Here is a 23,525-nt window from a genome sequence, read left to right on the forward strand (position 1 = left end):
ACCCCGTCCCAAAATTAATGTTAATCACTGATTTGTGTTAGGATCATAGAAATCATTTAAGCTCTCCAACGAAACATATGAATCAGTTTAGGAAGTAACTCAGTCTGAATTGAGAGTAATTTCATTGTATACGTTTATTATTTTGTACTTGATTAATTTTTTTTTTATAATATCCGCTCTGTTACGTGTAGTACATGTCACAGTATATGCATATGCATCATGCGGTTTTGTTTTGTAAACAACCATTGAACGAACCAGTGGAAAAGAAAGTGAAAATTAAAGAAAACGTTTTTTGTGATACCGCCTCTTTACAAAATAATTACAAATGATTTCCTAAAAAGGGATGCTTTCATAATTGCATGGAAACGAATTATCAATTTAGACATACATATGATTTATATAATTATATCATGAATATTCTTGCTTCAAAAGAAAAAAAAATGATTCGCAGAATCTTTTATGGGACATTCTCTGCATTCAAATGACAATGCATTATTCAGACTATATTAATGGATAAGCGGTGTATGAATATATCACATATAACACAAATACTAAATATATCTAACTGCAAGGAAGAAAACTCACATTTCCATTAACTCTGGTTTATAAATACCCCGTCAACTCAATACACTTGATTATCAAATTCACGTACTTGCGTTCCCGATTTTACCCTCTCCTTATCGTATGGTTTAGCATGCAGGCATACATGTATTGTTGATAAAGTGGTTAACGCATTTACAGACTTGTATATACATACATGTACACCCTTCATGACCTAACTCTGCTATGTTTTAAACTTTCGATCGATGGTGACGCAGATGTCCGACATATATGTGTAAACATGTGGTATTCAATCAGACAGGCCTTTGTGTCATCAATAAGTTGGATTTCTTTTCTCGTAAGACATGCTTTAACCGGGTTTTTTTTTTCTCGGAAAACTTTTTATTGTGATTTAGAAGCTCTCTCCTCCATTTCTAATTGAATAATAGTCTTTTTAATTTAAACGACACGAAATATATCATAACAGTTTTGGGTCAACAAAATCATTTCATTTCCGATTTTTTCACCACAAATGTTTAAAGCGCCCTTTTTAATGTAATACTAATAAAACATTATTCGATTAAATCCATGTCCTAATTAAATAAATATATCAATTATGTGGTGATCTTTCATTTCTTCATTAAAAATCAATGACATGCAGGCAATATATCAACACACATGCACGGGAAATAGCTTCACATAAATGATACTATACGTCACAGGATTGTACTAACTCAAATAAATCGGTTAAACATTGATTAAGACTTTGAAGTCCTGAATACATTATCAGTAATTGCATTGTAATTGTGTCATAGACAGAAGGTGTTGTGTAGTATAGATTTTTTTTATTCACATTGACAGTAAAACTCTCCTAAGAAACTTGTCAGATTTGCGTTTTTGGGATGGGGGCTGGTAAGCAATCTGTTTACTGATCACTTCCATCCAAACCAATCCATGGTTCCTATTACGCATCCAAACATGACTAAATCGAGTTTTAATCAAAATAGCTTTTATTTGGTTCGAGACATATAACACAAGAATACAACATACAATAAAATATTCGTCACTTCCTGAGAAAGAAAGAAAAAAAAAATAAAGAATGAAATTTTAAAATGGTTCTTTTCTTTATGTCTACTATCAAGAACAAATGTTACAAGACCTGACAAATTATAAAACAACAAAGACCCGTTTTGTTAATTGGATTTACATCGTGGACAGACTACACTAAATGTAGAGGTTAACAGATTTCCCATTCTGAGACCAAGCACAGTCTCTCTAACAATATTATCTACTTTCGTTTTCTTTAACAAAGAGACAAGACTAATGTATAAGAGAGAGAGGTAGACTTGTTTTTCATGGACCGCGACAGAGGCGACCAATGTTTTGGTCAAAGATATACAGGAGAGGGAAATGTCACGTGACTGGCACCAAGTATTTGCACCAACATCCATTTGATTGGTCACAGGTTGTTGCAGTGCTTCAAGCCACATGAGTGAGGGTTGCTACAGCAGCAACAAGGATTGCTAGAGCAACAACGACAGGAGAGTGATAACCTCCTAATGATGAATTCCCTGGGGTTGGGAGTAATCACTAAATTTTCTACAAGGTCGAATTACGAATCTTCACGGGAGTGTTTGGGCGGGAATTCTTCTGTGGGGTTCCTGCTCGGGAGACAGTGGACATTGAGGTTCGCTCTGGCAAGCTGTCTATGGCACATTCCACAGCCTCTGTAATGTCCTCAAACAGCTGAATGCCCTCCCGACTCGCGAGGTCAATCAGATACGAGCGCCCCCTGTTGTAATCATCTGCTGCAGCTTTCGTTATCTGTAAAAAGATAACCCCATTATCAGTACACAGTGATGATTGATAAGACTATATCAGATGTTTATCATAATGATTACAATGATTACTCGTGTTGTTTATGTAAGCATGTATTGTTACTTAAAGCATGGTCAGATTTATAAAGGGACATAACTGTTACCTTCTCTCCTCCAACGTAAGTGTCGGGCACCATCTTCTGAACACAGAGAACCACCTTACAACCTTTTCCAATATAATACCCAGCCTAAGAAACAAAAATAGAAAGTTTAATTACAAGGTTCTGTCAATTCACTATTCCAAAACTACTGCTATTCTTCATGTTTATCGATTTCATATTTTTGTGATGTCATGTTTATCGATCTCATGTTTATTGGTTTCATGTTTCACGATGTTGGATAACTCACCTCTATCATTGAGGACAGGGAGCGTGTTTTGCCAGTGATGACATACAATAAAACTCGACATTTTTCCCGGCTGGCGACTTGCATTGGAATAAACTTGTGCTTCCACTCTGACTTGTTGTAAGGATTGGCGTATGACAAACCATACTTCCTGTAAACACAAAAAATAAGTTTTCATTACTACCAACAAAAATTTTCATCCTATATTACTTGTTTTAATTAATGGATGTCACCACGTATTAATAATTCATAACTGTATGTTAGTCTATATACAACTCCTCTCTCACACATAAACAAGATTATATAATCATAATAATCCCTCCTATCTCTTCCATCATATTTGGCAAGTTTTTTTTTTTTTTTTTGGTCTTCTAACTTGTAAAAATTTTTGATAAATGCTGAATGCAGTAAATTTCTTAAAGAAAGGTGTATGTGTCTAATTCTAAGATTCTCATGGAACAGACATACCCATGAATTCAAACAACACCTCCCCCAAATTTTTCCCATACCATGATAATTTCACCCTAAATCGATAAGCAATTTCACAGATCTGGCTGAACAAGGACGGCGTTTTACAGATCTGGCTGAACAAGCACAGTGTTTACAGATCTGGCTGAACTTATCGCAATGTTTTACAGATCTGGCTGAACAAACCACAATGTTTTACAGATCTGGCTGAACAAACCGCAATGTTTTACAGATCTGGCTGAACAAACCGCAATGTTTTACAGATCTGGCTGTCAAGCAGCAGTGTTTACCTCATAGTTGGGATGGCAATATTGTCACGCCACTCCGAATCTCCACAGCTTCCTCCCAAGTAAATGTCAAAGGTCGAATCATACTCTTTGTTACAATCCACACAGAGGGAATGCTGGGATACACCTACACACGACAGAAAGAAAAATTAAATTTCTAATTTCATCAGAAGTCATCATGAATCTCATCTAAAAACAGAACCACCACTGAAGACAGAATGTTGCTTACTTATTGGCAGGATATTCCTCGCTATGTCGATGACCCTCTTCCAGAAGGATTTCTTCTGCGAGTGGTTCTCGGCCAGAATGCAGCAGAACTCTTCAAAGCTGAAGGTAGTGTTTTCATCAGCATTGCATTTCTTCAGCCAGTTAATGTCCAGATCATAACCCATGCAGCTCTTATGGGCCAAGCAAATCTGTGTCAAGAACAGCACATGACTACACACTCTATTTTCAACATTAGAAGAAAAACAAACCAGAATCATTCATGGTTTCTAGATTTCATTGATGCTTAAGATTACTCACGTCAGAGAAACTCAATCTCCCATTGGTGGACGTATTCATAGAGTTGTAAGCTTCCCTGAGCTGTCTACAAGAAATTAAAAATAACCCTGGTTATATCTACTCAGCTCTAGATAAACAACGATTCGCAATCAGAAGTGTTGTGTTGTTATGCAGACTTACAGAAGCAGCTCTCCCACTTTCAGGAAGCCATATTTGGTTGGGACTGCACCTTGTTCTTTACTGAGTTCAGATACAGGGACATTCTAGAATAAAAATCAAACATTTAGTTAACCCTCCTTATCTAACTGATAATAAACTCTCCCTAGGACACAAATAATGAACCCTCCCTATCACACAGATAAGGTGACCATTATCATTATGATTTGACGGAGTAAAGCTGTGACAAAATCACCTTCATTATCTAATGTATTGCATAATGTGATAAAATCTTTACCTTTTGTATTACGTGTGCAGCACATCTCAGAGCCGTATTGATGTCCTTGAAAACAGGGAGGGCATTTCTCTCAATCAGATCGACAAGAATCTGACGACCTCGAAGTATATCATCAAGTTCCCTGAAAAAACAAAAGAATTATTGTTAAAAGCTGCCTAGATTACAAAAAATGAAAGTCATTCCTGTTGTGTTAAAATCAATCATCAATGATTTTCCAAAGAAAAATGACAAGCAGGAAAGACAATGTATGAGTGCAAGTATCAATATTTCTTCAGGGATTGACAGGATCTGTCAACATTTTTCTTTGATTTTTACCTATAAATTATTCATGAAACTCAAAATATACTTCTATAATCATGATATATCGCCTACATTACAATTTCTAAACAAGCAAAAGTCTAAAATCTGGGACTCCATATTTCTGAAAATAGTAAGAAAATTGGGAAATTCAGATGTAGATATTTTAAGAGAAGTGAGCACAATTCTACAAAGAAGATTGAAATGACAAATTGGAAGAAATTCAATCAAACCTATCTAGTTTGAACATCTTTTACAGCAAATTCAGTTAAAATCAGGAAAGTGGTTTTCTTTATTTTTCTTGAAATATGGAGTCTCTATATAAATTGTAGGAATCACAAGGACATCGTAAGTGTTTTGATGATGTCTGTATTTTGGTTGTTTATTTCAGTTGTTTATTTCTTACCTGGCAGAGATTCTCTCCCGATTGAAATATACATCTGTAGCATTATAATCATCCATCACTGCGATCACCTGTCTGCCACGCGCTGACAAAATTAGAAACAAGTCTAAATCATTTATAACATACACATAACAAATTAAAAATATGCAATTACAAAATAGCTTTCAGGTAACAACACACAGAATTTTTAATTCGCAGCACACTGGAAAAACACGTACAGAAATATTATTCATAAAATTTTCTCTGTGTAAATCTTATTTCCTGCTGAGGTCTACCAATTAAAAATCAAAGCTGCTGCTAAAACTTTAAGTCAACACCCAGAAAAATGTGGAGTTTGATCGTACATGCATATAATATCAAATTTGTGACATCTTTGTATTTGTTAACTGTTCTTACCTGTTAAATAAGCTGTTTCGATCATTGAAGATACTGCTCTAGTTCTGTTGTCAATCACAAACAGCAAGAGATCTGCACTCTTAAAAAAGACAAAATTCCAAAGTTTAACAATGGTGCCCCAGTTTGCATGTTTACAAGTGACAACAAGCTCTTTGCTGTGTTCTTAATCAATTATGCATGTGACCCTAGGGTCAGCAAAAAATTAATTTATTGACTCCTTGGTGGCAAAAGGCATCAATCAAGAATTACTCTTTAACTTCCTTTTGAATTTTTTTCTTTACATGAACTCTACTCAAAAATCCATCATTACTATCACGTACATTAATTTTATTTCCTTCACTAGTACAAGTAAATGGACAAGAGAACTTTATGAATGCATTTTTTACCCAGAGTTACTGAATTCTGTAGTGTTTCCATTAATGAATGTGTGGTTTTGATTAAAGTCTAAGAAATCAAATGGTCAAACAATCCCATTTCATAAGTCCCTCCCTAAGATTGGTGCACACTACACTACGTCCATCAATATTGTACATAAAACGATTTTCTAAAAATTGAATGTTGAACTAAGTACTTTTTTCCATTTATCAGGGTCTCTCTTCAGTGGACAGAGTGTTCTTTGAATGAAAGTCAAGTAAAAATACTTTTGTACTCTTGTGTACTTTAGCTGTAGAAAAATATAACTTAAGTCAGGTGAATGACTTGCTGGTTAAAATATTTCATCATGGTTTGAAATAATTTTCAGACAAAATTCAGTGACTTTTTTTTTTACACAGAATATCATTAATGGGAATTTTAATTGAAGTTTTAAAAAACAATTTAATAAAATTCCGAATTACATTAACACATATTTAATAGTTTCTTTGTGGAAATTCTATGATATATTTGGGGGGGGGTGGGGGTTGTTTCCTGCGATTGAAATTCACTGGAGTCCTAGTTTCGTATCTAATCTTCATACGTCTTCACAAAACAATTTCTTTGTATTCATCTGTCATCACAAAACAATGCCTATATATCCCTAAGTCATTAACAAACAATATGTCAACAATTGTAATGTACCTCCTTTGCTTGAGCTTCCACCTCCATCAACTCCGGACGCCATGTCTGGACTTGCTAAAAAATCAATAAACAAGCTGTACTATGTGAACAGACTGTAACGTGACATTTAAATCTTAAATCCAGACATGTGTTTATCATCTGGAATTTTGTTTGTACATCAACAATACGAAAATGTCTACAGGCCTCCTCACAGAAAAACGAGGAGAAAAAAAATGAGAAGCGACACACTGATTTTGGAAATTTTACTGACGTAACCAAAGATGTCAGATGTCAAACACTGGCATAATTATGAAGTTAGAAAAAGGTCAAGTTTGGATAAACATATCAAGCAAATGGATAAAAGGTCAAATTGCTAGTTAAAGTGGGAGTTAAAGATGTCTTCAGAATTCTACACCGAAATAACTCTAGCTATTATTTGCGTTTGTAAAGAATTCTTTAGCACATTAATTTGCAATTTAAAACAGACTTTCCACCAATAAACAACACCGCAATTCTCGAATTCAAGACATAAAAAATCGTATATTTCCTTATTTTGTGTCATTAGTATTCATTTCAAATCAGCTGAGCTGTGATTTAGCACTTAACCATTTGGAATGTGACAACAGTACATTCTCCTCAAAGAAATAGTGTATAGTTAAAGAACAGGAGAAGATATAAGCAGAGATTAATTTAGCAGTTCTTTACCTAGTTGACAGTGATAAAACCATACAGTAAAGGACAGACAGGATCTTCACAAGACAAAGAACACGTTCAAAACAGAAGGTTAAGGACATAGGACAATGACCCGGTATAAAATGCGGCCTAAGTGTGAACTTTTCTCATCTCTCTCTCTCATTATCTCTCCCTCTCTCTTATTAGATAAAGACACTTACTGGATTGTAGAAAGTAATTCCTTTTTTCTTAAAGAATGGGATTGCTGCCTCCTGTCTCCATGTGGTAGGGTTACAAGAACCACCCAAGAAGACTGAAAAAGAAAGGTGGATCATAGAATCTTCATTTTTATAAAATCAATGAAACTAAAACCTCTATGTACAGTCTTACTAAATAAAACTTTCAGAAACTTACCTCTTTCTTTCAAAGAATTTCTAGTCCATGACATATTTAATTTGAAGAAACTTTGCATACTTCATAAATTTAAATTTTGAATATGTCTTTATAACATTTAAATCACTTAAACTTGTCATAGAAGAATACAAATTGCCCATGCAAAACCTGATAACAGTAACTGCCAGATTACTTTTAGAACTCATTGGCTGGTGTTTTACGATCTATCACCGTCTTTACCTTTTCGTTTCCACTTGGAGCATTCCATTGTGTCCTGACACTTTTCCCTGTACATGGATTTGGGGACGGGAGGCGAGAGTCTGAAAATATAGGGGCAACAGTTAAACATCCTGTGGACAAACATACAGCCTTATCTGTGTACACAGTCATTAATGCGCCAACACTGTCCCAAATATGTCAAGTTAATTTCACTAGCTAAACAACGCTTACCCTCAATCTGCAACGGACATCTATATGACATGAAATTTACTTATCTTTGTTATTTACTCCATCAAAATTAGGGCAAAACCTTGAAAGATTTTTTTATCTACAGTCTTTCAATGTAAACATGTTAAATAATTTTTTTTAAAAAATCATCAGCATATCTATGACTTAACATCTAAAAAAGAAGCTTTATCTGCTAAAATTATGATACTGTATACCATGTCCTATTGATTATGATAATCAGTAATTAATTATGATTAATCAATTATTTCCAAAATTATCATTATCTACTTATATTATCTTTGAAATATTTACATGCCAAAACAAATTCTTTTACATAAAGGTAATTCATTAGTATTTATCATGTTCATGAAGTTCATTACTGATGTAAACAATTTATCTATAAATCAAAAATTTTGTCGGATGATAAAATACTCACAAACACTTGATGTTAACCATAGTTACAGAACTGAAAGTTTCAGGCAATATGATTCTAGGATCAGAAATTGACGATATATAAACAAGTCTTGTGACACATGGGTGATTCCTGATGTCATATCGCGATGGTTCAAACCACATAAAACCACAGCCTCCTCCTTGAGCAATGATAAATTACGTCGACATGTGACAATTAACACTCGAGTTATTTACGACTATCGCGGTTCTTTCACATCTTACATTGTGGGGAGTTTATGCAGTTTCAGTTTCGAACTTTTATACATGAAGACCTTCAAGGTTTATTCTTCAAAGTGAATTTTTGGGGGCGTATAATAAAAAAATGAGATAAATCTTCTTTAATAAAATGAAAACAAAGATTTAAAATGTTATGTAACTACATTAATTATCACCTTGACATTTTGATTAATTAATCTATGTAGAAAACAGCTATTTCAAATTAACTGTAGCAAGTTTTTGAGATTCAGTAATGGTATTTTCTATTTAAAGAGAAAACAGCAAATGCTATTTAAAAAAAGAGTTTTTAACACAATTTAAACATAATGCTTGTGATTTTGGGATTTTTTTCATATCTACATCCCTTAACAACTTTGCACAATGCTTTCAGAAGATCTCTACGCAGTTAGAATTGTGGTTAATGAATCTATCATTCTATGAAGAATACAAAATTAAGAACGGGACAAACACAGACCCCTGAAAACACCTGAGGTGGGACCAGGTGCTCAGGAGGAGTACGATCTATTTCAATTCTACAAACCCTGTCAGTGCACCTTTTTACTTTATATTTTCTTTCCTCTGGCTCTATTGAAATTGCGTACTTTACAATCTCCACATGATCAAGGTATCAATTATTCATTTGTTAATTTGTACATAAATCCATGATGGTATTGTGAAAATAAAGTTTGTGGCAAATCCCAGGTGAGGAGTGCCCCTAATGAAGTGTTAAATCTGACTACTTACTTCTTGCTGTAGTAATTCTGGAGCTCTGTCACCAGTATGCTAAACTCCCCAAAAGTTATATGATCTGGCTCACAGGGGCTGCCATACTCCACTGCACATTGCACCATTTCAAACACTGCAAAACATCAACAAAAAAATCATAATACACCACAACCGAACACGGGCGGCCCCCAAACCCAAAACAAAAACAAAGTGGTTTCATCAGCTCTGTTCGCGTACCTGTAGTCATGCTTGTCAGATCAGATTTGCCACACAAGAAAACCCAACATGGATTTTATAGCAAAAAATCCAGTCCTACACAAAGTGTTATAGCATGAACACGTAGAACCATGACAGAATAAGTAATTCCAAATTCCTGCATTTACAATGAGACAAGCACCTGTCAAAAAAACCTCATCTCCTCGTCGTTAACTCTGAAATTATTTTTAACCTCCAATCTCACAATGGAGAAGTTTGACCGGGGTTGGAGTAGTTAATAGTGAGTATTAAAATTGATGCAGTTCTGTGTTCATGTGTACCCTAACAAAATTATTGTTTACAAGTTATTAACCACATTCTCTGCATGTCAAAGTTCCAAATCTTAATGAGAAAATTATTATCTCCAAATGTACAAGTGTTAATTCTCAATACTTTTTTTTTTGAAAATCTATTTTTAACTCTAATCAACATATGGCAGGTTTTTGTTCACTCATTCATATGCAATATTACGAAATATTTGAGAGCAATTTTACAATTCATTGAAATATAAATTCTAATGGACAGCACCTGTGATTTATAAACGCAGAAACCTCAACTGTTATACTTTAATGTCACACAGCAACCTAGCTAGTGCTTGTTCATCTGGAACTGACTACAAACATCATACAGATCAACTTATATACACCTGTCAATTCTGTAATTAACCTTAATGAATGGCTCAAAACAAATCAGAATAACTTTTGTGTGCGGTGTCTGAATGTTAAATTCACCACAGGAATAAAAGCTTTGCCATTGTCCATGAACAACAAATCAAAACATCAATTTCTTTCTACGTAACTTTCTACTGGATTTGAATTCCAAAAATGAAAATTTTTGAAAATATAAAATGGCATTTCAAAATCTGAAGTGTGATATTTTGACAGGAAGAAAAACTTTGGCTACTTTATAATCTTTTACAAAGCCACTTCAGTCAATACATCCTTGAGTTCAATTCTAATGTCCGACACAAGGAACTGCTACGACAGACCACATTATCAAACATATTACCGTCTCCACCAACCTACACATTAGGTTTTTAATGAAGACTTTCTCATTCATAGTCCTCTGCCTTATTCATATCTATATACAGGTATAACATATTACAACAGAATATAGATTAAACACTTACAACAGACTATAGATTACACAGTTACAACAGAATCTACAGTAAACATTTACAACAGAATCTAGATTAAACATTTATAACAGAATCTAGATTAAACATTTACAACAGAATCTAGATTACACACTTACAACAGAATCTAGATTAAACAGTTACAACAGAATACAGATTAAACAGTTACAACAGAATACAGATTATACATTTACAACAGAATCTAGATTAAACATTTACAACAGAATCTAGATTAAACAGTTACAACAGAATACAGATTAAACATTTACAACAGAATCGAGATTAAACATTTACAACAGAATCTAGATTAAACATTTACAACAGAATCTAAATTAAACATTTACAACAGAATCTAGATTACACAGTTACAACAGAATCTACAGTAAACATTTACAACAGAATCTCGATTAAACAGTTACAACAGAATACAGATTATACATTTACAACAGAATCTAGATTAAACATTTACAACAGAATCTAGATTACACAGTTACAACAGAATCTAGATTAAACATTTACAACAGAATCTAAATTAAACAGCTCTAAGTAACACAACATGTAATGTAAAGTCTGTGTTTCGTCTAGTTAGTGGAATGTTGTGTCTGTTCAATTCGTTAATCATATTACACCAATACAGAATGCATTCAATTAATTAAAAATACAAAACCACAGATAATGCCATTCTTGTCAAATGCCATATAGAAAATGAATGGCAATATCCTATTTTATCAGAATATCCTTTTCTAAACATACTTTTCCACGTGAAATAAATCATGACATAGATGTATCATTTTATAGCACACCTTCATCCCAGTGCACTTCATTTATGGGAAGATATGTAGGTTACTTCTAACATGGCATTCTTTTAATTTGATATGTTCATTTATTTATAATTTAATTCAATATTAATAGGATTAATTTACATGATTTGGTGGTTTTATGCTAGGACTTAAGTTAGATTTATTTACACTTTGGGCTCTGGATTGGGTAAAATAATAGATGTAGTATAAATCATTTAACCTTTCAACATGAATTAAGTTAGTACTTCAAAATGCACATGTACTTGGATTTTTTTAATATGATTACGGTGTGACCGTTGGGGCAAGCGCAGCATATCTGAATACATTTTCAAAAAATTTCTATTGAAAACAAGGAAAACTGATCTGGTTCACTGTCAATACGTAGGATTACTGTCTTGCTCTTCTCGTCAATGTAGGAATCAGTTTAGCGGGAAATGCAACGAGCATGTTGTGACGTAGCCTGGTAGTTGTGACGTGACTGTTTACATTTCTTTAGACAATATTTTAAAAAGAAAAAGAAAGGGGGAAGAATATGATTGTCATCCTTTCCTTTCATATAAGAAAGGTTTGTAATACTTCAAAGATTTTTTTTATTATTATTTTACGAATCGAATCATCCGCCATTTTGTATGAGGGACTTCTGGGATTGGCGTAAAAAAAAATTCTTGTTAGAGGTTGAGATTTAGCTCGGATTATTTCCCGCGCTCTAGTCATTAGAGCTCGCAGTACGAGCCAGCGCTCTGCGCTGGCTCGCTATTATTACAAAGAACAAGGTACGATAGTATACATAAAAAGGCCCAAAAAAATTCTCTCTATAAAATGTGTCTGGAATTAACCTTAATCAGCGTTTTAAGAAAGTAAAATATATGCCAGGTATACTATGTCAACAAAATCATAATGATATTCCTAAATGGATAGCATTATGACATCATGAATAAGACATTTCCCGCCTTTTTCTCAAAATAAGCCTGAATACTGTCAATGCCATACAGATTATTGCTCAGGAAAAGATGTGCGCATTTGTCGAGCAAAATGAAAATGATATATATTGTGTATTATTTTAAAATGAAAAATATGCTTGAATATGAATTTGCTCGACGCATGCGCTGTATGTTTTCTGAAAGGAAAACCACCTGAATTTGTGGATATTTTCATTGAAAATGACATTTTTACAATTTTATGCCAACTTCAAGCTCTCATCATATGACACAAATCATTTTGCTGATCAAACTGAGCGAATTTTGGGTTTGCTAATCTATTCCTTATTTGAATGCCGGGATTTGAGCTCCAAGTAAAATCATCGATATTTTGGGCCAGATGACTTTAGAAACTGTACCTACTTCTTGGTAGATTTTTGTTTTAGTTTGAAAACAGAAATATTATAAAATTCAATTGAAAGGGAAATTAAAACTACAAATTTGAAAGTTTTAAAAGTTTACTTACTAATTTAATACTTTTATCAGGTTTTTGCTTTATTTCCTAACCTATACCCCCTTTCTCCCCTCCCCACCACCAATTTTACACTAATTGAAGTATCTGACAACCTGCTAGTTGTTTTCCTTGCTTGAAATCTTCTACACAATGAGATGCAGAAGACATGAATTTGTGTTCTTGTGAATATATATAATAACCATGATACCATATATAATTGCCTAAAAGGAAGATTTGCAGTTGCTACATATAATCTCCTGAACTGCATCGAAACATCAATTTATTAAGTCTAGGAGTATATTCAGCGATAAAATATCTCAGGCATTGAATTTGACAGCTTTCTTTATTAGAAGTATCAATCTTGTACTTTGCAATGTTTAATGTGTAATAATATCAGTGCATTTTTTTCCTGAAAATAAAATATATTGATAGATGGGTTTGTAAAGCTAACAATAAAATAATACTGGGCTAATCATTTATTGTTGTTTTATCCACAGAACATCATTTAACCAAGCTGCTTTATACATAACCCTGCATTTGATAGTTTTCATGACCACAAATCAACAATAAATCCATAGTATAAGTCATTATAAGCAATAGTTCTGGTTAGATGACACCTGTATCTACGGCTTGGGTGATGAAGGTTTTTTGGTATTCTGACTTCTGACTCCATGAACTTGTAATGACCTAACCCTTCCAGGTTAAGTGCTCCCTCACCTACACTACATTAGTAATAATATTCTCACCTACAATATCGCACAAAGGATGGACGACCTCCAACAACCTACACTGTCATAAATCTATCAACACCTCACAAACATCTGAATTGCAGATGTGTATTAGTTCACAGCACAGGTATTTAGACAAGATATACAGAACCAAACAGACAAGTTACTGAAAACTTAAGGTTATTTAAAATGTACCATACAGACAAGATATACAGAACTTAAGGTAGTACCAAACAGACAAGATATACAGAACTTAAGGTAGTACCAAACAGACAAGATATACAGAACTTAAGGTAGTACCATACAGACAAGATATAGAGACTTAAGGTAGTACCAAACAGACAAGATATACAGAACTTAAGGTAGTACCAAACAGACAAGATATACAGAACTTAAGGTGGTACCAAACAGACAAGATATACAGAACTTAAGGTAGTACCAAACAGACAAGATATACAGAACTTAAGGTAGTACCAAACAGACAAGATATACAGAACTTTAGGTGGTACCAAACAGACAAGATATACAGAACTTAAGGTGGTACCAAACAGACAAGATATACAGAACTTAAGGTAGTACCAAACAGACAAGATATACAGAACTTAAGGTAGTACCAAACAGACAAGATATAGAGACTTAAGGTAGTACCCAGAGTTCTTGAAATTTCTTTTGAAGTGTCAGACATTTGGTCTGACACTGTTAGAAATCAGTGTCAGCCCAAACAAAATTTTGTCAGTCCAGATAAAAATGCATCGCTTTTGACGTTTTCTGATATTTTATTTAAAATCAACTACATGTGTAATTGTATTCAATCTCCATCTCAGCTATAAGTTTATAAATTATCTTTTCATACCCTTTCTCATCTTCCTTACACTCTGAATGGATCTTCCTCACTTTCACTATCCAAGTGACTTTCTTGCTCTATTTCTCTCTCACCCTCCACTTTTCTCTCATCCTCCATTTTTCTTCTCTATCCTGTATATTCCTCTCAACTTCTTTCTCATCTTCCTCTGCAATCGTTATAACTACTTTTTCTCTCACTTAAGGCCGAGTGTAGTTGGTCTTTCGTCAGTTTCGACTTTGAACAGATTGTGTCATCAAGCAGAAAGCCATTGTCTCCCAGATTGCCAGGCGGAGACACAATCAGTTTCTCTTCTCCTTGTAGTTCCTCACAACTGATTCCTCACGTTTACGTTTCAATGTGTTGCCGGATTTAGCATCGGTTTGAAAATTTATGGGCCACATGACCGCCATTTTTCCCGGTAAAAAACGGACTTCGATCCCGATCTTATATCGGCCATCAGGACCGACAATTAAGTAACTTGTGTCGGACATTTACTACTTTTATCGGATAATCCGACATTACCGACACTTTTCAAGAACTCTGTAGTACCAAACAGACAAGATATACAGAACTTAAGGTAGTACCAAACAGACAAGATATACAGAACTTAGGTGGTACCAAACAGACAAGATATACAGAACTTAAGGTAGTACCAAACAGACAAGATATACAGAACTTAAGGTGGTACCAAACAGACAAGATACTGACACATGGACACAATTCAGTATACTTTGAAGAATAATTGAGATTAACAGTTCAATGATATGTTGCCATGGTCACAGGTACATGTATTCGGTCTATCTCCCTGTCTACAATGGACAGACAACAGCAGATAAAAGAGATGTTCAATTTGTGTTTTTCACAATGAATGTAAATGATAAACTAAAAAAGGGTAACCTCGTTTTCACTCTAACCTTAAACTACACGACCTACATGCACATCCAATCTTCACAAAAACTCAAGAGCTTAAATGCCTGAGGCTAGTTAAGAATGGTCTGGGCTAGTCAAAATTATTTTGAAAGTAAACCTACAGGCTAGTGAAATATTACACACAAAAAAACCATTCTGAATACAAATTACAAAATGTATATCCAAATACTCTACGTTTAAACTTTTCATCCGTTTCCCTAGTCACATTGATGTTTCTTAATTTGATGCTTAACACAGATGTTTAGAAGTGCTTTAACGAGTGTTAATTTAAAATGAATCCCTCACTGTTTTGAAAGTAAACATAATAAAGCAAAATGAAATCTGAATGGAAGAAAATATGAAAAAACAAACTCAAAGTAAGCACAAGAAATATGAGGAAGAAATGGAGGACCATCACTCTAAATCAGAAGCAAATAAACAAATTGATTCACAAAAATTTTAACTTTTTGAGACAATTTAATTGAATATGAAATTAAAATGAAAAACAGGACAACATTAATCATAAAATCTTATTTAGTTTTCTGGGTTATAAAAATTTCATTAGGCTAGTAAAAATGTCAAATCCACTAGCCCTATTGGCTAATGGCTCAGAAAAGTTTTTGTAAAGATAGTAAACCTCCCAGGGAATATTAATCATCATCAATTCACCATGCTTAGATATATACATAATGAATACAGATGGCTCTCAATAATTCCAAGTCCAAAGGTCACGGCCAATATATATATATATATATATATATATATATATATATATATATATATATATAATCTTCTGCTAATAGATTGCTAGGTGTTACTACTAAATTCTTGCTTAAGACTAAGCGATACTTGTCATACTGACAATGTGACAAAATCAGGTTTCATTTCTATTTTAAGAAAGCTGAAATTGACACCTCTCTTAATTATCTTCTCAAAATTCTTGTCAGGCTTTCACTTCTCAAAATTATTGTCTATGTTTCATGCCTTATTCAGCATTGAACTTTAAGCATCTTGATTGCTTAATTAACATCTACAGAGACCAGGTGGAATACCTTAGTTTAATGAGTATGAACACCCAATTAATGCAGCCTGTGCTAGCCATATTCCTTCTTTTTTTTTTTAGGTAAGGTCCACATGGAATTAATCACACTTTCTCGACAGCTTGTAAAAAATGGTTACTTAAGGAGTTTCAAGTTTGAAGAGTGAAATATAATGAAACATGTATAATGGGGCCAAGATTTACTTTAATAAGAAATCAAAAACTTTGAGCGATCAAGAGTTTCAAGAGATCCAGACTATCGCTTCTATGTACTAAGAAGAGAAATAGGGATTAAGAATTCACTTCTCAAGACTGAGAACTTCGAAAGATCAAGGAGTCAACTCTATTATGTGGGTTAGAAAATATTTAACATCACCAAAAACTATTGCTAATATACAGAAAGATGGACAAACTGATTTCTTAACACCTTCAAGTCACACACAAAAAGACAGACCTTCTAATCACACACACAAAAAGACAGACCTTCTAATCACACATAGACAGAAAGACAGACCTTCCAGTCACACACACAGACAAAGACAGACCTTCTAGTAATACACAGACAGACCTTCCAGTCACACATAGACAGACCTTCCAGTCACAGACAGAAAGACAGACCTTCTAGTCACACATAGACAGACCTTCTAGTCACACACAGATAAACCTTCCAGTCACACAAAGACAGACCTTCTAGTCACACACAGAAAGATAGACCTAGTCACACACAGAAAAATAGACCTTCTAGTCACACACAGACAGACCTTCCAGTCACACACATAAAGACAGACCTTCTAGTCACACACAGAAAGATAGACCTAGTCACACACAGAAAAATAGACCTTCTAGTTACACACAGACAGACCTTCCAGTCACACACAGAAAGATAGACCTTCTAGTCACAGGCAGAAAGATAGACAGATTTAATCACTGATTCTTTAAAATTAGTAAATTCGGGGAGGAGGAATAGAAAGGTTGAAAACAAGTATATCATCAATGATAATTGTCATATATCTTCTCTGATTTGTGCAATCCTCTAGTGACCCCAGAGTCTGAGGTGAAGGTGAGAAATACATTATAATGAGTAACATCAGTCAGTTATGTATCATTACCTTGTGAATTTGAGGGGTACAGACCGATGCTGTTGAACACGTCGCGGATCTGATGGATTGGCAGTCGTTCATTGCCATCTTGAAATTTGTTGAACACACGTAAGAGATCCCTGCAATAAATCAGAATCGATGGAGTGTTTGAAATTCATCGCCTATCACAAGATGCATTACAAGTGCATCAATCTCTTTTGGAGTTTCAACAGGCCCTGTCATGTATGTTAATTCAAAACATTGAATCTACGCTATTTTTTATGCATGTTAACTGCTTAAGGATGTGAAGATCAAACAAGAATATTTCAGACCACAACGAATAGGCACCTAAATGTCAAACAACGTTTTACAGAAAACTAATGAGTGATAAGCTTCTCCTGCATTTGCAGTTCTTAAAGTTTTATTGGCTGTTAATATTTCAAATCTTTAAGAAAAGCACCAATAAAGATGAAGAACTTCATTTCAATTAAAACTGAAACAATCTGATATAATGTGGTATGCAAATACAACTTGTTGGTACAAAAACAAAACCACAAACTGGTTTATATGTTTAATTTAGGTTGGTTTTTTCCCCCAGATTAACAGCTCTGAACATGCTGAATGTATATTATACAAAGGTAAGGATAGTATGGTTGATGGTATTTACTAGTGTACTTAATATATTCATGAGATTAATCCCTCATGCATTATAAAAACAAGGTGTAATCAAAGATAATATGTACACTGCTCACCTCAACAAATGTTACCTATCAGTGAAGCATGGTGTCACACCCAATAAATCCTCAGTAAGATTCAATTTGGTTAGTGTAGGTCTATATGTTGCTCATTTCATAATGCAAGTCACAAGGTGGATCTGTGTAAGCTTCAATCAATCGTAATTTTGGACAATATAAAGTTAAGATATATTAGACCAAAAAAAAAAATATGTGTGTTTACGGTCACCTGACCAACCCTATTTTTTCACCCTGACCCTAAATATTTTTACTGGAAAATATATAATTTTCCAAAAACATTTTGTCTTGTTCCGGAATAAAACCCTCTGTTAATCCACTTCTTTAAAAATGGTGACTTCAGTAAAAATGGTGTGTGTTTTATCTCTGACCTTCTAAGAATGTGCTCACCTGAAAGAGTTGATAGATGTTATTGCACCATTCCAAAATTCCACAGCATTCATATATTAGATATTTGCAATCAATACCATGACTTTAATTTAAAGAACCCATGGGGATCAGGGTTAGAATAGGTCCTCAGAACCCCTTGCTTGTCATGAGAGGTGACTAAATGGGGCGGTCCTTTGGATGAGACCACAAAAACTGAGGATCTCTGTCACAGCACGTGTAGCACAATAAAGATCCCTTCCTGCTCAAAGGTCATAAGCACCAAGCATAGGCAACCTTCACCAACAATGCCGATCACATCTCCATATGAGTGAAAAATTCTCAAGTGACACATTAAACATAACTAACCAACCAACTAAAGAACAATGAATGTAAAGTTGTGGGGAAATTGCATGAGATAACACCACCCCTAGCAGTTGGTGAGGTTATTTAAAACTATTAAAATATACAACAAGTACACAAATAATAATACACTAAATAGCAAAAAAAATCCGACCTACAGACCCTATTTTTTTTCGAGCAGGTTATCGTAAGCACCATGCACGCATAAATTTTCTGGGTGTTCTTTTTGGGCCTTACATAACTTCCATGTAATTACTAAAAAATCTATAAAAGAAAGGCTGCATGCAGCACACACTACCCACAGTGTCATGGTCATTGTTGAAGTGACAGTTCTATGTGTATTTAAATGAACAGTTCCAAAAACTATATCCTGTCATCCACAATTACACACATCAGTCATTAAACAGCACCTGTAGCAGGACTGGTGGTATATATCCTCAAAACCGTCATCCATGCAAGTCTGGATCAGACTGGTTATAATTATGCACAGAATGCATCTATCCCAAAGGTATAGCCTGGTAATAGCCATGAGCGGCAACATGAATACATACTCGGAATTTGTTGAGGTGAGCTTACATTTCTCTTTCCTGTATTGCACCTATACACAAGATTATATCATTTCCAAAATTCAACACCATACACTTTGCACATTGACATAATAATAATTTGCTGCATTTGGTTATTCTTTTCTTTGAAAACTATGGAAAAGTTTTACAAAACATTTAAACACTGTCTTTTCATTTAGTCTCTTTTTGATCGCAGATACAAATTTAAAGCAACCAGGGACATATTTTCAATGCCTACATTCTCTTCAGTAGCGTAGCAAAACCCTCAACCCAGACATGTACTATACCTCAATACAATATACTAGTATACCTGCATATACTCTATTTTTTTTCTTTGCATACCTGCAACAGTATAAATATATCCAACCTATATTAATATTCACAGACATGTCAATGAGTTGGTGTTCTGATTAAATGCAAGTACTTCAATTCGAAAAAAAAAATCGTCAAATCAAACCACAATCTTCCACCTAACGAGATAAATCTCTCATGTTTTGACGTGAACAACAGGCTGGTGAAACATCTGTCCTGGAACACAAAGGCTTGCTCCCGGCTTGTAAAATAAGTTTGAAAAAAAACAAACAAACAGCAGTCTACCTATTTCTTAAGACATAGATTGGCTTGGTTTGTTTTTTAAATTTAATTTTACAAACCGAGACCAAGTCGTTGTAACTGGAATAAGACAATCTTACAGAATTTGTTATCCGAAATCTGAAACGATCTTGCAGTCGTGCATAGATGATAAGAAATAGAAAACAGCTGACCTCGTTGTTTTACCCCATATTCGCTGCTTTGCATTGCACTTCTCGGAGTTACCTCTCTCGTCCTCAGAAAAAATGCTCAGCACAAACGCAACCAAACTGGACATGGCCAGCCCAGCCCTAAGCCCCTCTACTTTCACATTTAATGAAACGCAGTATCACAAAATGTTAATTCGTCCTCTAAATGATTCGTGTTGTAGAACGCCGCTTTTCAATAATTTCATTTCTTCCTTTAGACAGTGAGTTCAACAAAAATTGTTGTACAAAAATAATCAGAAGACACAGAATTACATAATTTCAGTCAACTGTGTTTGAGTTGTACACCTGTCTTTGAGCAATATAAATCAGGTGAGCGGTATGGGTCTTTTTGTTCCAACAACTTACAAGTCGGAGAATGGTAAACTCTCAGTGATGAAAAAAAAAGTTTTGGTAAAGCGATTACGCATAGTTTTTGCAGCAGAAAGGGATGGGGCAACTTATAAGGCCATAAAAAGCTATTCTGTTACAGCATCATGCATGTCGTGTACAAGTTGCTACTTTGTACACGCGCAATATTCAAGTTTTTGTATATATTATGGCTTGTAGAACATGAATGTACAAGTTATATATCTTGTACAAATTGTGCCTGTATAAGGTATCTTCTTCAGAATTTAGTTACAGGTAAGTTTTAACTTGTTCAACAAATGAATTAAGGAATAACACACCAGAGAAATCTTATAATTATGGAGGGGGATGTGCACAATCCTATAACTAAGAAACTTAAAAAAATTACCTTATCTAGTTAAAAAAGAATACAGTGGTAGTAGAAAATAATCTGGAAATCGAACTACAGATCAGCAGACGACACGTTAACCCACTGAGATATTCAGCTAGGAAATCAGTTTTAAGAGTAATATACAAGTATTTCTACTATTAGTGTTTTCATTCATGTTTCAAAAGGAAGTCGGTCATTTTGACGTAAGATTAAAATCCAAATATAACGTATGGAAAATTTGTCAGTTAATTTATTTGAGGCATGGTGAATTGCATTTTAATCCGTTTCCTGCAGTTACACTTTTCTGATTACAATTACGCATACCTCGTTTGGGGATCCGGGTTAGAATAGGTCCACGGCTGTACCCCTTGCTTGTCGTAAGAAGCGACTAAACCGCAAAAACCGAGGTCCCGTGTCACAGCAGGTGTGGCACGATAAAGATATATCCCTGCTCAAAGGCCATAAGCACCGAGCATATATAGGCCTAAATTTTGCAGCCCTTCACCGGCAATGGTGACGTCTCCATATGAGTGAAATAATCTCGTCGGAGAGGGACGTTAAACAATATTCAATCAATCAATCATACCTCGTTTTATTCTGATTCACGTCCTCTAATTACTTCTGAGATTAAAAGTTATTCTCAGATCAATGACGAAACCTTACATGACGGTTTGTTTTGTAGTGACAGTCGTCCCTCTGATTACGAACTTTAACCGTACATGGCGGTTTGTTTTGTAGTGACAGTTGGATTTCTGATTATGAACCTCAACCTATTAAAAGCTTACATGGCGGTTTGTATTGTAGTGACAGTCGTCCTTCTGATTATGAACCTCAACCTTTTAAAAGCTTACATGACGGTTTGTTTTGTAGTGACAGTCGTCCCTCTCATTACAAATCTTAACCTTACATGGCGGTTTGTATTGTAGTGACAGTCAGCTTTCTGATTATGAACCTCAACCTTTTAAAAGCTTACATGGCGGTTTGTTTTGTAGTGACAGTCGTCCCTCTGATTATGTTGATCTATGGATTGGGTAATCTGAAGCTATCTTGTAGTTTTGTGATTTGGAAACAAAAATGTGTCCTGAAGTTTAATTATTTGAAAAAATTCTTGTAGTTTTATGATTAGGAAACCTAAAGTTTTCCTGTAGTTTTGTTTTGAGGAAATCTAAAGTTTTCCTGTAGTTTTGTTATTAGGAAATCTAAAGTTTCCCTGTAGTTTTGTTATTAGGAAATCTAAAGTTTTCCTGTAGTTTTGTTATGAGGAAATCTAAAGTTTTCCTGTAGTTTTGTTATGAGGAAACCTAACGTTTTCCTGTAGTTTTGTTATTAGGAAATCTAAAGTCTTCCTGTAGTTTTGTTATGAGGAAATCTAAAGTTTTCCTGTAGTTTTGTTATTAGGAAATCTAAAGTTTCCCTGTAGTTTTGTTATTAGGAAACCTAACGTTTTCCTGTAGTTTTGTTATTAGGAAATCTAAAGTTTTCCTGTAGTTTTGTTATGAGGAAATCTAAAGTTTTCCTGTAGTTTTGTTATGAGGAAATCTAAAGTTTTCCTGTAGTTTTGTTATTAGGAAACCTAACTAAAGTCTTCCTGTAGTTTTGTGATGAGGAAATCTAAAGTTTTCCTGTAGTTTTGTTATTAGGAAACTTAACTAAAGTCTTCCTGTAGTTTTGTGATTAGGAATCCGAAAGTTTGTCTCTAGGTTTATGATTAGGAAACCCAATTAAAGTTTTCCTGAAGTTTTGTGATTAGGAAACCAAAACTTGTCCTGTGGTTTGATAGAATGGTGATGAGGATTTAATACTCCCACTCCTTATCTTCACCTACTAATCATTTGTTCTGATACAACTTATTTCACTTATTTTATTGTTATATAAATAGCGTTTAGGGTAATATGGATTTTACGCTTTAGAAAATAAATTTATCATTATCATTATTTCTCTACTTCTAGATATCTGCTCCTTCATTCACTTCTGATTAGATTTTTACACTAATAAATTGAAATGAACAAATTGTTGTCTGCGAACATTGTCGGTCTGAGGTGCGATTAACACAAACTTTTGCTCACAATTGGTCATTTTGAATGGACCGTTAAAAGCCAGCAGGTGTAATATTACACGAAATTCTGTAGTCTGTGTTAGTGTCATTAATGCAGCAAAGGCAAAGCAATGTTCTGATCTTTAAAAATGATCTTGGCGCACACACACGACAGGATTAAATCAAAGCGTCTTC

General features: G+C 34.3%; 1 protein-coding gene across 2 annotated transcripts; it reads right to left on the bottom strand.

Moving 5' to 3' along the window:
* Positions 1–1,532: 1,532 nt before the first annotated feature.
* LOC125680942 (uncharacterized) lies at positions 1,533–20,716 on the bottom strand. Of its 2 annotated transcripts, XM_048920776.2 has the most exons (16): positions 20,545–20,716; positions 17,764–17,873; positions 9,532–9,646; positions 7,912–7,991; positions 7,500–7,591; positions 6,628–6,681; positions 5,572–5,650; positions 5,179–5,260; positions 4,476–4,596; positions 4,202–4,284; positions 4,043–4,106; positions 3,747–3,933; positions 3,521–3,644; positions 2,766–2,913; positions 2,522–2,605; positions 1,533–2,364 (listed from the first exon to the last, which is right to left on the bottom strand). In XM_048920776.2, the coding sequence occupies exons 1-16, from the start codon at positions 20,646–20,648 to the stop codon at positions 2,140–2,142; spliced, it is 1,752 nt and encodes a 583-aa protein (XP_048776733.2). In that variant the 5' UTR covers positions 20,649–20,716; the 3' UTR covers positions 1,533–2,139. The 2 variants fall into 2 exon arrangements, with proteins under 2 accessions (XP_048776733.2, XP_048776734.2); XM_048920777.2 differs by lacking the exon at positions 17,764–17,873 and having other exon boundaries at positions 20,545–20,696.
* Between the last annotated feature and the right edge of the window lie 2,809 nt (positions 20,717–23,525).

The sequence above is a fragment of the Ostrea edulis genome, chromosome 2 (assembly GCF_947568905.1).
Source record: "Ostrea edulis chromosome 2, xbOstEdul1.1, whole genome shotgun sequence".
Classification (NCBI taxonomy): domain Eukaryota; kingdom Metazoa; phylum Mollusca; class Bivalvia; order Ostreida; family Ostreidae; genus Ostrea; species Ostrea edulis.